At 40.6% G+C, this 12,681-nt stretch overlaps 1 protein-coding gene across 5 annotated transcripts in view; it reads left to right on the forward strand.

Annotated features, from left to right (window-relative positions):
* The first annotated feature begins 490 nt into the window (after positions 1–490).
* Positions 491–12,681, forward strand: part of ep400 (E1A binding protein p400) — a 31,397-nt gene continuing 19,206 nt past the window's right edge. For 3 of the 5 annotated variants that reach the window (XM_030142610.1, XM_030142612.1, XM_030142614.1), the window contains exons 1-18: positions 491–659; positions 4,458–5,830; positions 5,937–6,044; positions 6,141–6,225; positions 6,481–6,600; positions 8,283–8,677; positions 8,767–9,066; positions 9,353–9,538; positions 9,624–9,764; positions 9,850–9,928; positions 10,106–10,143; positions 10,688–10,745; positions 10,888–10,977; positions 11,456–11,566; positions 11,692–11,882; positions 11,963–12,140; positions 12,248–12,384; positions 12,499–12,668. In XM_030142610.1, the coding sequence (XP_029998470.1) occupies positions 4,490–5,830; positions 5,937–6,044; positions 6,141–6,225; positions 6,481–6,600; positions 8,283–8,677; positions 8,767–9,066; positions 9,353–9,538; positions 9,624–9,764; positions 9,850–9,928; positions 10,106–10,143; positions 10,688–10,745; positions 10,888–10,977; positions 11,456–11,566; positions 11,692–11,882; positions 11,963–12,140; positions 12,248–12,384; positions 12,499–12,668 (3,728 nt within the window). In that variant the 5' untranslated portion in view covers positions 491–659; positions 4,458–4,489. Of the gene's footprint in view, positions 660–4,457; positions 5,831–5,936; positions 6,045–6,140; positions 6,226–6,480; positions 6,601–8,282; positions 8,678–8,766; positions 9,067–9,352; positions 9,539–9,623; positions 9,765–9,849; positions 9,929–10,105; positions 10,144–10,687; positions 10,746–10,887; positions 10,978–11,455; positions 11,567–11,691; positions 11,883–11,962; positions 12,141–12,247; positions 12,385–12,498; positions 12,669–12,681 lie in introns of those variants that run through there. The other 2 variants (XM_030142613.1, XM_030142611.1) reach the window with 2 other exon arrangements.

Raw genomic sequence — 12,681 nt, forward strand, 5'->3', positions numbered from 1 at the left:
GTGTGTGTGTGTGTGCGCGCGCACGTGCGTGCGTGTGTGTAAGATGGGCTTGTTGTCAAATCACCTTTTATATTTTTGGCTTGTGCCTGTCAGGCAAATATGCCAAAATAAATTGTTACACACTGTTATAGCTTTGTGATAAAAATTAAATATTTTTTAATATTATTATTTTGCCTTACTGTCTGTCATTTCCTAAGTTTCCATTCTACATCATCACGTCTTAATGTTATTTTGACATAATTTTATTCCCAGAAAACCATTATGAAAACAACCATGATTTAACTATTTCACCATTTGAATGCATTTGTAATAATTAAGTTTAACTGAAAATGGAGATTCTAAAGTGCGGTTGTGTCCTACATAATATAAACAGTGCATGTTTTAGATAAAATTGCCTCAAAAGTGAATTAAATATTTTTTTAGTCACACGACTGTCTCACTATCACCGCTTTACAACTTCCTGTACGGGAAACGACATCCGGGTTAGTGGAGAGGTTGCCGCGGTCGCCATGTTGCTGAATGAAATTAGCTCAAAACATTAAGTAGCCGCTAGAAATATCTATATTTTATTTAAGCATCATTTGACAATTGCTACATCTTGTGTCTTACTGTAAATATGACTTAGGATTTAAGGAAACCTTAGAGAGGCATCTTTCCCTGTAAGTACCAATTTTGAGTTTATATTATGCATTTATACAATGGAAGATGGCCTGCTAGCAGTAACAAGCTAACTTCTGCTAGCACGCGTCCCGTTGCACGGGTTTTATTATTTGCTGAAATTGAACCTACAGCATCACTGCAGACATTACATTTAATCATTAGTGCTGTATGCATTTTGCTGTCATTTCAATACGGACCTAAATGGGATTTACTTGTCTTTTTACCGTATGTACTGCAACTAGCTAGCTAGGTAGTGTTAGCCGATGTTACGCCCCGGATCGATACTGAAAGAGCTAGGTAACGCCATAGGAAAATCTATTTATTATTCTTTACAGTTATTATGTCGGCATAATACACTGATCAACTCAGATTGTCTTAGCAGTTGAATTAACGATGTTACTGTAGTGTAAAACTGTAGTCCACAGTGAACTCACGAATTCTGAACCGGCGTAATTTACTGTAACACACTGCACTAACAATACAAACCACCATCACCCCCACTACCACCTTTGTTTTACATGCAGATAGGTTTGGGATCTTTGGCGTCAGTAAACTAGGTAACTTCTTTTATCTTTGATTGTATTACATTAACATAGCAGCAAGTAGTTTATTTTTATTATTAAAAGTAAATGTATCTGCAGATATTTTGTTGATAGATACCGGTAAGTATCATGTTTCATGTAAAGCATTGTTGTATATTAAAATATAGCATATTTTTGTTATATATACATATATATATATATATATATATATATATATATATATATATATATATATATATATATGTGCCACTTCGCTACGGTCTGGATCCGAGACATGAACAACATTATTACTTTTGCATGCTGTATTGACTGTATAATTCGTCATATTAATGCATACTAAAAGTAGCCTAACTGTTAACATCACGAATTGAAAATCATTTTTTTCTGACGCCAGTTTAACATTATCTTGTAAATAGACAGCTTAACAATGGTAGAAGTAAATAATTGACTGTTGTCACCTAATAGAGAAGCGCAATTACTAAATTACTTCTTAATACGGATCTGCCACAGTACATGAACATGTTTGTAATTTTATCTTTCTGAGAAAGCATAAGTAATAGAAGAGTATATGAGAACTCACTAATTTGGGTGGAGGTTGGCTGACACTGGTCTAGTGTGCTATATTCATATTAGGGCTGGGCGATATGGAAAAAAATCATATCACAATATTTTTTTTCATATCAGACTACATCAATATGTATCATGGTATAAATCAAATCACAATTTTTGTCAAGCTTAAATTTTCCATTACTCATAAGTTAGTTGTGAAGACATCAGAAGGTTATTTTTGATTTAAATACATCTGTGTAGGTTCTCATTTACCCAGGTCATCATTCTTGTTGATAGTTCTTCTCGGTTCCACTGGACTGGTTTAGTGCTTTTCAAAAGAGCTAAACCAGTCCAGCTGAACTGAAAAGAACTACCAAAAAGATTTAGATATGATTTATTTTCTGTCAGAGGCAGAATTCACAGATGTGCAGAAGAACATTATACAACTGCGTAAAGGGGTCATATTTTGCTAAAGCCACATTTATTAGTCTTTGGTACATTTATTTGTGTATTTGGGGACCCCAATAGTTCATAAAGTTTGAATTTGAACCCTCCAGGTGCTGCAAAGCTATCTTTATATTTATTTCGGCAAAAAATTTAGTGAATTTCTACAGCCCATTTCAATTCCTGCTTAATTTCTTACGTTTTATAACTAGTTATGTCATGACATTTGCACATATAAAGTCAAGACTTCCGACAAACATTTCTCTGAGTACTCCATAATTGTTTATCAACAGCAGCGGTTGTAGTAAAAACTGAAAATATGTCCAGACTTCGAGCTGATTGCCTAAAATGTTCAGTTGTTGGTTGTGTTAGTGAACACAAGTGGCTGAACGGGACAGAAAGCACGGTCAACAACCTGGAGGGGATGGGGCGTGAAGCGGCTCATCTGGATTTAAAGAGCCAGCGCTCAAAAGTACCTTTCTGGTGTCATTACTCAGAAATAGGGTGGAAGATGGGCCTGTGGAGCTTAATGAAGAATTCAGACCCAAGCATAGCATTTACAGTTTATGTAGACCACAGGGAAATGTCTTAAAATGCATAATTTCATTTAAAAAAGCAAAATATCTCTCCTTTAAGATTAGTAAAACAGGCACATATATTTAAAACTAAGCTAAAAGTCTTACCAGCAGGCAAAACCTTTCAAGTTTTGAAAGCGAACACAAACAAAACAGACCATCTTCATGAAACAATGCCAGGGGTCTATGTGGGGGTGTGTTCCGTAACTAGTGTGAACTGAAAGTGAAAATTAACATACTGTGTAAGTTCCACTTCAGGGTTTGCTTGGAAAGGCGAGTGTTTGTGTTCTTCACATAGGCTACATGTATTTGTTCGGTACACCTCCGTATTGTATTGAGGGCCCTGAACCAGAACGGTCCGCGCCCTACTTTTCAGTAACCCAGTCACCCAAGTTCTCTGTCATATTTTCTCCCGAGGAAATACTCATTATCTCCTGCTGCAGCCCAAACATTTGTGTGTGTGCTGCGGCTGCTCTTACGCCTGTGCTGTGTGCATCAACCTAACTTGACGTGGCTCTAGCATGATTGGTTTGGTGCGGCTCTACTTAATTATGATTGGCTGTTTTTATGTCTGTGAAAACATGGACAAATGAATTCCATTGAAATTGGATTGAGCATGTCTCATATTTCTATTGAGGAAAAGCTATTTTGCGATATGTATCATTATGGCTTTATCGCCCAGCCCTAATTCATATTGGCTTGAAGTGTATGTTTTCATCCCATTAATCCATTTTAAACTTTAGAAAAATACTGTTAAACAGGTCCATGTTGGTTTGATATATGACTGGCATATAACAGCTGTAATGTCCACATTATATATGTCATAATACATTAAATGTAATTTGTACATTTGAAGAGGATCTTTAAATGTAACCCAGAGTCTCGGGACTGTGTGGGGTAGGGGTGCAACGGTACACGTCGTACTGATTGGTATGCACCTAGCGGTTCAATACAAGCATGTATCGTGGTATGGCTCATTTGTCATGTTCAAATGACATGTCTGGACAACTTGCGTTTATATTAGAGCTTTGCAAAATAACTGACTTATGGAATTCTACTGTCATTGGTGGAGCCGGACGCAGAGCCTGGCTGTTTGACTTAAACAAAACTCAGATCCAATTCGGAGTAATGGCTTATTTATGCTCTATGTTAAAGACGCAGATGGATACGGATGGATTGTTCTGTCTGTCCTCTGTGTACATTACATACGTAATTCTGTCCATTTACCGGGAGCTAGTGGATGCGTACTCAAACAGAGAATATGGAGCAGTATCACTGGGAACCGTGGTGACAGTGTTGAGATTTGAACAGAATAATTTCCATAAATAGCGGAACTTTTCAAAGAGCGACTGTGAGTTAGTTAAAAAGTACCAACATATTTATGGCAACTACCTTTCTAAATATTAGCATTAGTATCCACATTAGTAAAACCTCCTCTGTTGTCGCCATGGTTGTTATTATGGACTTTCTTCTTCTTCTTCTCAAAAAACATTCATCAGCTCCCAGTTATGTTTTGGTGCATAGCTGTGCTCTACATTCGAACCGTACTGTGAACCATGACTCAAGAATTGTAATACGTACCAAACCGTGGATAACCTTTACTATTGCATCCCTAGTTTGTGGTGCATCTTGGATCGTGTACCATAATTAATGCAGAATATAACTCTTTGTTGTGCCCTCTTCACAGATTGTGTTTAGTCACAGAAACAGTATCACGCAATGCACCATGGAAGTGGATCACAGAATATTCAACGACAACTCCAGAGATCTAAGTCTGTCAGTGGGTCTGAAGCAGAGGAGGTGCCACAACCACAGCAACAGCAGCAGCCCACCTTGGCAGCAACACAGCAGCAAGCCACAGTTAACCACCCTCAATCTCCTGTGACCACATTTTCTTCTGCTGCCAGCCCTTCAGCCCCTCAGTCACCTAATTATCAGATAATCATGAGTCGTAGCCCAGTCACTGGCCAGAACATGAACATCACATTACAAAATGTGGGACAAATGGTGACTGGTAACCAGCCAATCACGCTTACTCCACTACCTATCCAGAATCCAGCATCCCCCGGCTTTCAGCATACTACATCTCAATGGAGGTTTGAGCATGCTCCATCCTCCTACATCCAGGTCACCTCACCTGTGCCCCAGCCCATGCCGCCACAGAGTCCCACACAGCATAGCCCAGTCCCTCTGCAAGGTGTGACGAGACCAGGAGCCCCTGCAACAGCATTAAGTGTGTGTGGACAGAGTCCAACTCGATTTGTTGAGGCTGGTATGTTAGTGCGACAAATCAATTTAGGGAGTCCCTCTGGGAGTGGACACTTTGTTTACCAAGAGGGGACAGGACTGGCTCAGATTGCCCCAGCCACACCTGGGCAGGTGCAGTTGACCTCACCAGGTACTCCAGGTTCAGTGAGGGAACGTCGGCTCTCTCAGCCTCACTCTCAGACTGGAGGCACCATCCACCACCTTGGTCCGCAAAGCCCTGTGGCCACTGGTGGTGCTCTCCCCACTCTAGGCAGCCCTGGTCACATTACCACTTCTAATCTACCTCCACAGATCAGCAGTATCATTCAAGGACAGCTGGCACGCCCAATGATATTTGACAAGACACCACAGGGTGTGGTTGCAGGAGTAGGAACCACAGTTACAGCATCTTTCAGTATACCCTCCTCCATTCCACCATCTAGCCCTTCTCTTACCAGTCCATCCCAAGGAATACCTAACAATCCCATTGGACCCACCAGCATGGCAGTGGGCACTATAAAGAAGCAGGTTCCTAAGAAGTTAGAGGAAATTGCTCCTTCTACCCCAGAGATTGCTCAGCTGAGAAAACAGTGCATGGACCACCATACCAAGAAGATGGAGAGCCTGAAGGAGGTGTTCAAAGAATACCTGATTGAGCTTTTTTTTCTCCAGCATCTCCAAGGGAACATGATGGACTACATAGCTTTTAAGAAAAAGCCATGTGTCCCATTGTATACGTATTTGAGACAAAATGACTTGGACCTTGAAGATGAAGAGGAGGATGAGGAGCAGTCTGAGGTCATTAATGATGAGGTATCATGTTTGCTTCCCTTGAATATGAATTTCTGGTGAATGCTGAAAGTGCATAGTTTAGTTTTCAGTGAATATTGTGCTTTTGACAAAACGGTTCTTCTTTCAGGTGAAGGTTGTCACTGGAAAGGATGGCCAAGCAGTGACACCAGTTGCCATAGCAACACAGCTTCCTCCCAATGTTTCTGCAGCTTTCTCTACCCAGCAGCAGTTTCAGGTGATAGAGCAGACAGTAGTTTAAAATGTTTTTATATGTAGTTCACCTCAAGTACAATAAATCCATTGCTAACTCTTGGAGAGATTGTTTTTGCAGGGACACCAAGGGGCTGCTGCTGGCGCCCTTACAAATCCTGGAGACATGGATGCCTTTAAGAGGCAACAAGCTATGGTGCAAGCAGGTAGGACAAGGATTGTGGACTCCTGTGTCTCTTATGTTGCTTTGTTTCCTCCCCGTTTGCTTTGTTTTTTGTTTCTTTTCTTTTCTCCCTCTAATTGCTTCTGCTTTTAGATATTTGGCATCCTCTACTAGCGCTCTATGTTGAAGTCTTAACCCGAGGAAGGAGAGGTGACCTGTAAGGTCTTCAGAAGGTCATTGCTCTGTGCCGAGTGCTTTTTTTTTGCGTTATGAGGGTATTGTGTGTTTTAAATCCCAGATCAGGCTAAGAGGTCCCGGATTGACGTTGGTCGCCATGGGCTGATTTTCCAGCATCCTGGTGTAGCTCCTTTAGGATCACCTGGCGTTCCACTCCAGCAGCTTATGCCAACTGCGCAAGGTAGGAGTGCTACTACCAGGCCGTTCTGTGTTCTGTTCGATGCTGCTGGACGTAATTCCTTTCCTCAAACTAAGGAGATTTAAAAAGTGAATCACAGCATTCATCTTCTACAAACAAACTCCAAGCAGCATCAACAGACAGATCTTCATCCATCTACTGGAAATTTCCAGCAGTCCAAAGGAATTTAAGGCTTAGCTCTACCAACACCAGCACTCTATCAGGATAAATGGGGAAGAAGACAATCCAAGTCTGAAGAAGAGTAGCCACTCAATGGGAAGATGCCATGTCTTATAATTTTTCCTTTTTTGTTTGTGTTTACTATCGATCACCCGTCGTTATCCATCTCTTCTTTCTGACGTTTGTTCCTGTTCGTCGTCTTTATTTGGACAGACCTTCCCATGCTGATGGATTGTCATCTAATTTGAAGCTGGATCACAGAAAGTGGGGAACCCTATGGGAATAAATTCACTTTCCGATGGGTTGTTCTTGTTTTCCCATTTCATGAATCCACGTGTCATGCTTCTTTTTGGTTTCACATTGTCATTCCCTCACAGATCTTTTCCCTGTCCGGTTGTCCATCCTTGCATCATTAACAGGGATTCAAAATCATCAGTCTTCAATTCATGTGTCACATCTTCAAGAGTGTCTTCTTTATTTATATCATGGTCATATTAAGTTGATTTCCTTCCATGTTATTTCATGGCATTTTGTTCTGACTTGGCTTCTTTCCCTCAGTCTAAGTAGGAGGGGAATCATGTGGAGGAGTTGTGTTCACGGCACAGGGTTTTGCGATTGTGGTGCTGTGGGTGAGTCAGGGCCAGGTGTTGATGGCGTCTAGGCAAGGTGGTGTGACGTTCAGGGAGGTAAGGCAGGCGCTGCTTTAGTGTGCACAGCTCTGCTCAGGCCTGCTGTCTGCAAGACCCCATGTGTGTCCTTTTGCTCACCTCTGTGCTTTGTCGCTATGTGAGGCATTCAGATGCCTTGGTTACCGCTAGAATGACATCGCTTCATGCATGCCAAACATATGGTGTTTTTGTGAGTGTCCGCTCTGTATTTTAATTTCCCCTTTCCTCTCCTTGTCTCTTTGTTTTCAAATGTTTATTTTTCATTTTCCTATGTATCATTTCTATTTTCTCCTCTCAAAATACTTCTCTTATTGCATGTAAACTTTTTGATGTTTTAACCACATTCTCTCAACATTCAAAATGCAATATTTTGGTTTTGCATTAATCAAAGTAGTATTTTATTTGAGAGACATGTAGATGATCACATTGATTTCATTTCTTCTGTAATCATTGCTGTATGAGTTTCATTAGTTTTTTCGCTCTGATCACCAGGAACTAGTCCTCTGCTGTTGATCCATACAGTATGCCTAGTTCATTAAGGCAAGAACCCGAGGAGCTCTTAATAGTTGAAACTCAAACAGTTCCTTAAAATAATAAAGTATTGTTTCATGATACATTTATTATCTTAAAATGCTGTAATTCATAAATTTTAATTAAGGGAAAGCTGTTAAACAATTAATGACATTGTTAAAACAAGTCGATAAAAGACATGTGCAAAAACACTTCACTTCAGATAATTTGAGATTGACAACCTGACCCTGATTTGTACCTTCTTTCTTTGTGTTGCTTTCTTTACCACCCCTTTTTACCCTATAATTTTGGTTACCATGTATATAGGCGGGATGCCGCCTACCCCTCAAGCGGTACAGATTGCAGGACAAAAGCAGAACCAGCAACAGTATGACCCGTCCAAAGGACCTCCAGTGCAGAATGCAGCCAGTTTGCATACCCCTCCCCCACAGTTGCCTGGCAGGTTACCCCAAGGAGCCCTCCCTATGGCTGGCCTTCCGATGGCTCTGTCGCAGCAGGCTCAGTTGGTGGAGAACTCAGCCCAACCTGGTGCTCAGCTTCAGGCTCAGGTGAAGGTGCAGACAGGTGGGCCTGTTCTGGCCCCTGTAAACCCACACACACAGCTCCAGGCCCAGCTTCAGCAGCAGATGCAGTCAGGTCTTCACCTCCAGTTGCAGCCCCAGCAGCAACAATCCCAGGCTGTGCTGCAGTCAGGACAGGCGGTCAGTTTACCGAAACTATAGCAATGCACTTTGTTTGAATGATGGATTATTTGAATGTTCTCACGAAAGTTTTTCTCCGTTCTCCATAGACGGTGGCTCTTGCTCGTCCCAGCACAGAGTCAAATCAGCCAGTTCAGAGGATTATGACCAACACCTTATCCATAGCTTCTCTGTCTCCTGCTCCCCTTTCTGCTCAAAACTCTGTCCAAACCTCACATAATGCAAGTCCTCTCCGCCCGCTTGGCTCCAACATCAACCCTAGCACCCAGTCCAAATTGACCGGAACCAATGGCATCTCTGCGGTTAAAATTGGTGGATTTGGTCAAAGTGCAACCATGCAGACTTCACAGGAGAGCTCTCAAGATAAACAGGTTGAGCAGGCCAAACTGGTGAGTTCCCCAGTCACAGCCTATTTACGTATAAATGTGAACACATTAAAAAAATGTAATAAAATGTGTTTCCTTTGATATTCAGTACTTTTTTTTTTTATTTACACTGCTTTTGTCTGTCCTGTTATGAATGTAAGATTTGATGAATAAGATGACCATAATGATGACAAAAAAATAACAAGCAACATATTTAGGAATCAGTCTCATAACATTAAATGTAGTGACTTTAATAAAAATGAATCTACTTGATTCGTACTCGGGTGTTAATGTGCTGTCTAATCCTCAGGAAAGTCAAGTGCATCAACGTATCTCTGAGCTGAGGAAAGAGGGTCAGTGGTCAGCAAGTAGGCTCCCTAAACTTGTGGAAGCCTCACGACCAAAGTCCCACTGGGATTACCTACTGGAGGAGATGCAATGGATGGCAGCTGATTTTGCCCAGGAGAGGAGATGGAAAGTGGCCGCTGCTAAGAAGGTATTCTTGCAGGCATGAATAATACAAGGAGAGAAGAGTGAAATGACAAATTGGTCTAACAATTTATGTATTGTTGTGATTACAGCTTGTTCGCACTTGTGCCCGTTACCATGAAGAGCAAAAGAAAAGTGAAGAAAGGTCAAAGAATGAGAGGGAAGTTCATCTTCGTCACATTGCCAGCACAATTGCCAGAGAGGTTGAGTTTTTCTGGTCTAACATTGAACAGGTATGTTTTTTTTTCTCTCATAACTATGGATTCCTGGTATATGCAATAAATTAACTTTAAACTTATATTTATGTTTTTTTGATAGGTTGTGGAAATTAAACTGCAGTTTGAAATTTATGAAAAGAGGCTAAAATCCCTGAGCTTACAAAAAGCCTCAGCCAAAGGTACGTTTTGCCAAGCAACTACAGAACATTTTGTTTGCAATAACATCATGGGCTTTCAGATAATTATCCTCTGGGCTTGGATTAAATTTAAATGGAGTCACTCAATCCTTTAATTGTTAACATAATTTATAATCACCTATTGCTAAATGTATTAAGCCCACCTTGCTTTTGTTACAGTATCTAGTCAATCCACTGGAGAAAAAGCTGATAAAGAGGTAAGTGCTGCACTGGCACATCTCTGTATGGCGGTCTATAAGTAGATGATGCATGTTCGACATTATTTTTATACCCCTGCCTGCCCCCATGGGCATCCAAGATTTTTGTCCATCCCATTTCTTGGAGACTATTCGCCCGATACTTTTTGGAATTTGACACACATTCTTTACCACTAGGAGAGGTGTAGTGCATAGTATGATGGCTGAATTTACATTTTTGGATTTTTTACAAATATTTGAATATTTCAACTTACAAAATTTGTCCATCCCATTTCTTGGACACTATTTACATAATTCTTTTCAAATTTCACACACATGGTCTTTAAAGGTACCTTTCTCTCAATTTTTGCATTTTTTTTTTTTTTTTTTTTTTTTTTTACACTTTTTTAAAAAGTTGTTAAAAAGATTGAAAGTTAAGACTCATAAATAATCCCTGGGTAGGCAGGATATCAGTGAGCAGGGGGGGGCAAAGTGTTCTGCGACCAGGGCGGGGGAATTGGTAAACTCTGCTTACTTTTTCACTTGTTTCTTACTCTTTTTATAGGTGGTGGCCACTTCAAGTAGAAAAAGAAAACCAAGTTCATCTTGGGCTACTGAAGATGGTATGTATCACCTTTTAAGGGTTGTTTTGAAGAAGATTTTAATGTATATGTTTACGGAAGCCTGAGCAGTCGGTGCTGTACATACTGTTGTCTTTACTCAAGGCATTTGCAGCTGTTCATTGCTTGACTTTTCTTTTCCAAGTCCCAGATGAAGAGAGCACCATAGAGGAACAGGAAGCAATGGAGGATGAAGCAGACCATAAAGCAGAATTGGTCGACCTTGCCAAAGATGGTATGTAATTACTTTATAGATTGTCTGTACATATGTTGAAAAGTGTCTTTAAAAGAGGGGAAATTAAGAATTTATGCTAATTCCAATTTGCACATATTCAGAGTGTACAGCTTACAGTATTTTTGTTATCTGTAAATAAGGCTTCAGTATGAGCTTGCATTCATAACTTGATATTACACTAGCAGTATACTACCTAGATTAGTCTCACTACTAATACGTTTACCCCACAGTACAACCAAATATAATAATAAAGAAACATAAAAGCTACAGGCTGTTGTTGCTTATAGTAAGTAAAATATCCAAATCTACGTCTTATTTGTGTTCACAGTAGTATTGAAAATATCTCATTTTGTTTTCTTCAATTAAAGTAATATGTTTGATACATATTATTGATCCATTTAATTTGTATTGTATACCCTGTTTGAATGCGCCTGTGTGTGCTGATAGCTTAAATGACTTTTGTATCTTTTGTTCTTAGCTGAGATGCCTTTGGATGCTTTGGTGAAACAGTACGCTGGTGCCTACGCTGATGGCTTTGAGTGGCCAAAGCCCAGTCCTCAGGAGGAAGAAGACATGGAAGAGCCTGAAGGTGCTTTTGTATTCTACAAATAAAAGTCACTCATTGTCATACCTTGTTTGGTTGCATTAATGCTTTAAAGTCTGCATGGAAGTAGTTCAATTTTAGTAGCTTATTTTTTTTATTTTGTCCTGCAGAGATGGAGTGTCCTGAGGGCAGCCCACCTGAAGCAGTGTTAATTGATTCTCTGCTCAGTGTGGAACAGTACCGAGGAACTGACAAGGCCAGTTCCTCTGACTCTGATGGAAAGCCTGCTAGAGACATTGCTGAAGTAGCTGCATCGACAGAGCTTATCCTGCCTAAGGGGAGTTTCAGGACCACTTCCTCAGTAAGAAACACACATACACATGCACACACTCACAAATTAGGTGGCATGATTAAGATTCCGTAACTGATCTTGTATATTAGTCCCGCAGCCCGGCTCCTTTTCTACTACACGGGTCACTGCGAGAATATCAGCAGATTGGTGTGGACTGGCTGGTAAACCTACACAAGAAACACCTCAATGGCATCCTAGCTGACGAGACAGGCCTCGGCAAGACTGTGCAGACTGTGGCTTACATGGCTCACTTAGCTGGCCAAGAAGGTACGGCTGTTAAACATCTGTTTTAACATGGATGTTTAATTCTGAATTTTTTAACTGCTATCATTTTCTCAGGGTAAATATCATTAAGACATTATGTTTTTCCACAGGTATCTGGGGACCCCATCTCATTGTGGTGAGGACATCCAAGTTACTAAGTTGGGAGGTGGAGTTCAAGCGTTGGTGTCCAGGTCTGAAGATCCTTCTGTACCTTGGTGACAAACGGGAGCGCAGATCTAAGAGAATGGTAATTTTTGCTGTATTTTAAAAACATGCATATATTGATGGTACTAAATGCAGAAGACTTTGTTTCTAATAAACATCAATACATGTCATAACTTATCTGCTCTTTTATTTACAGTGGTGGGGGGATGTCAACAGCTTCCATGTGTGTGTGACATCCTACAAGCTACTGATGAAGGACCAGAGCCACTTTCTGAGGAGGAGGTGGAGGCACCTTGTCTTGGATGAGGTTCAGCTCATCAAAAACATGACTGAGAAGCACTGGGAAACAATTTTTGCTCTCAGAAGGTGAACTATCTCA

Source organism: Sphaeramia orbicularis, chromosome 9, assembly GCF_902148855.1.
Source record: "Sphaeramia orbicularis chromosome 9, fSphaOr1.1, whole genome shotgun sequence".
Lineage (NCBI taxonomy): Eukaryota > Metazoa > Chordata > Actinopteri > Kurtiformes > Apogonidae > Sphaeramia > Sphaeramia orbicularis.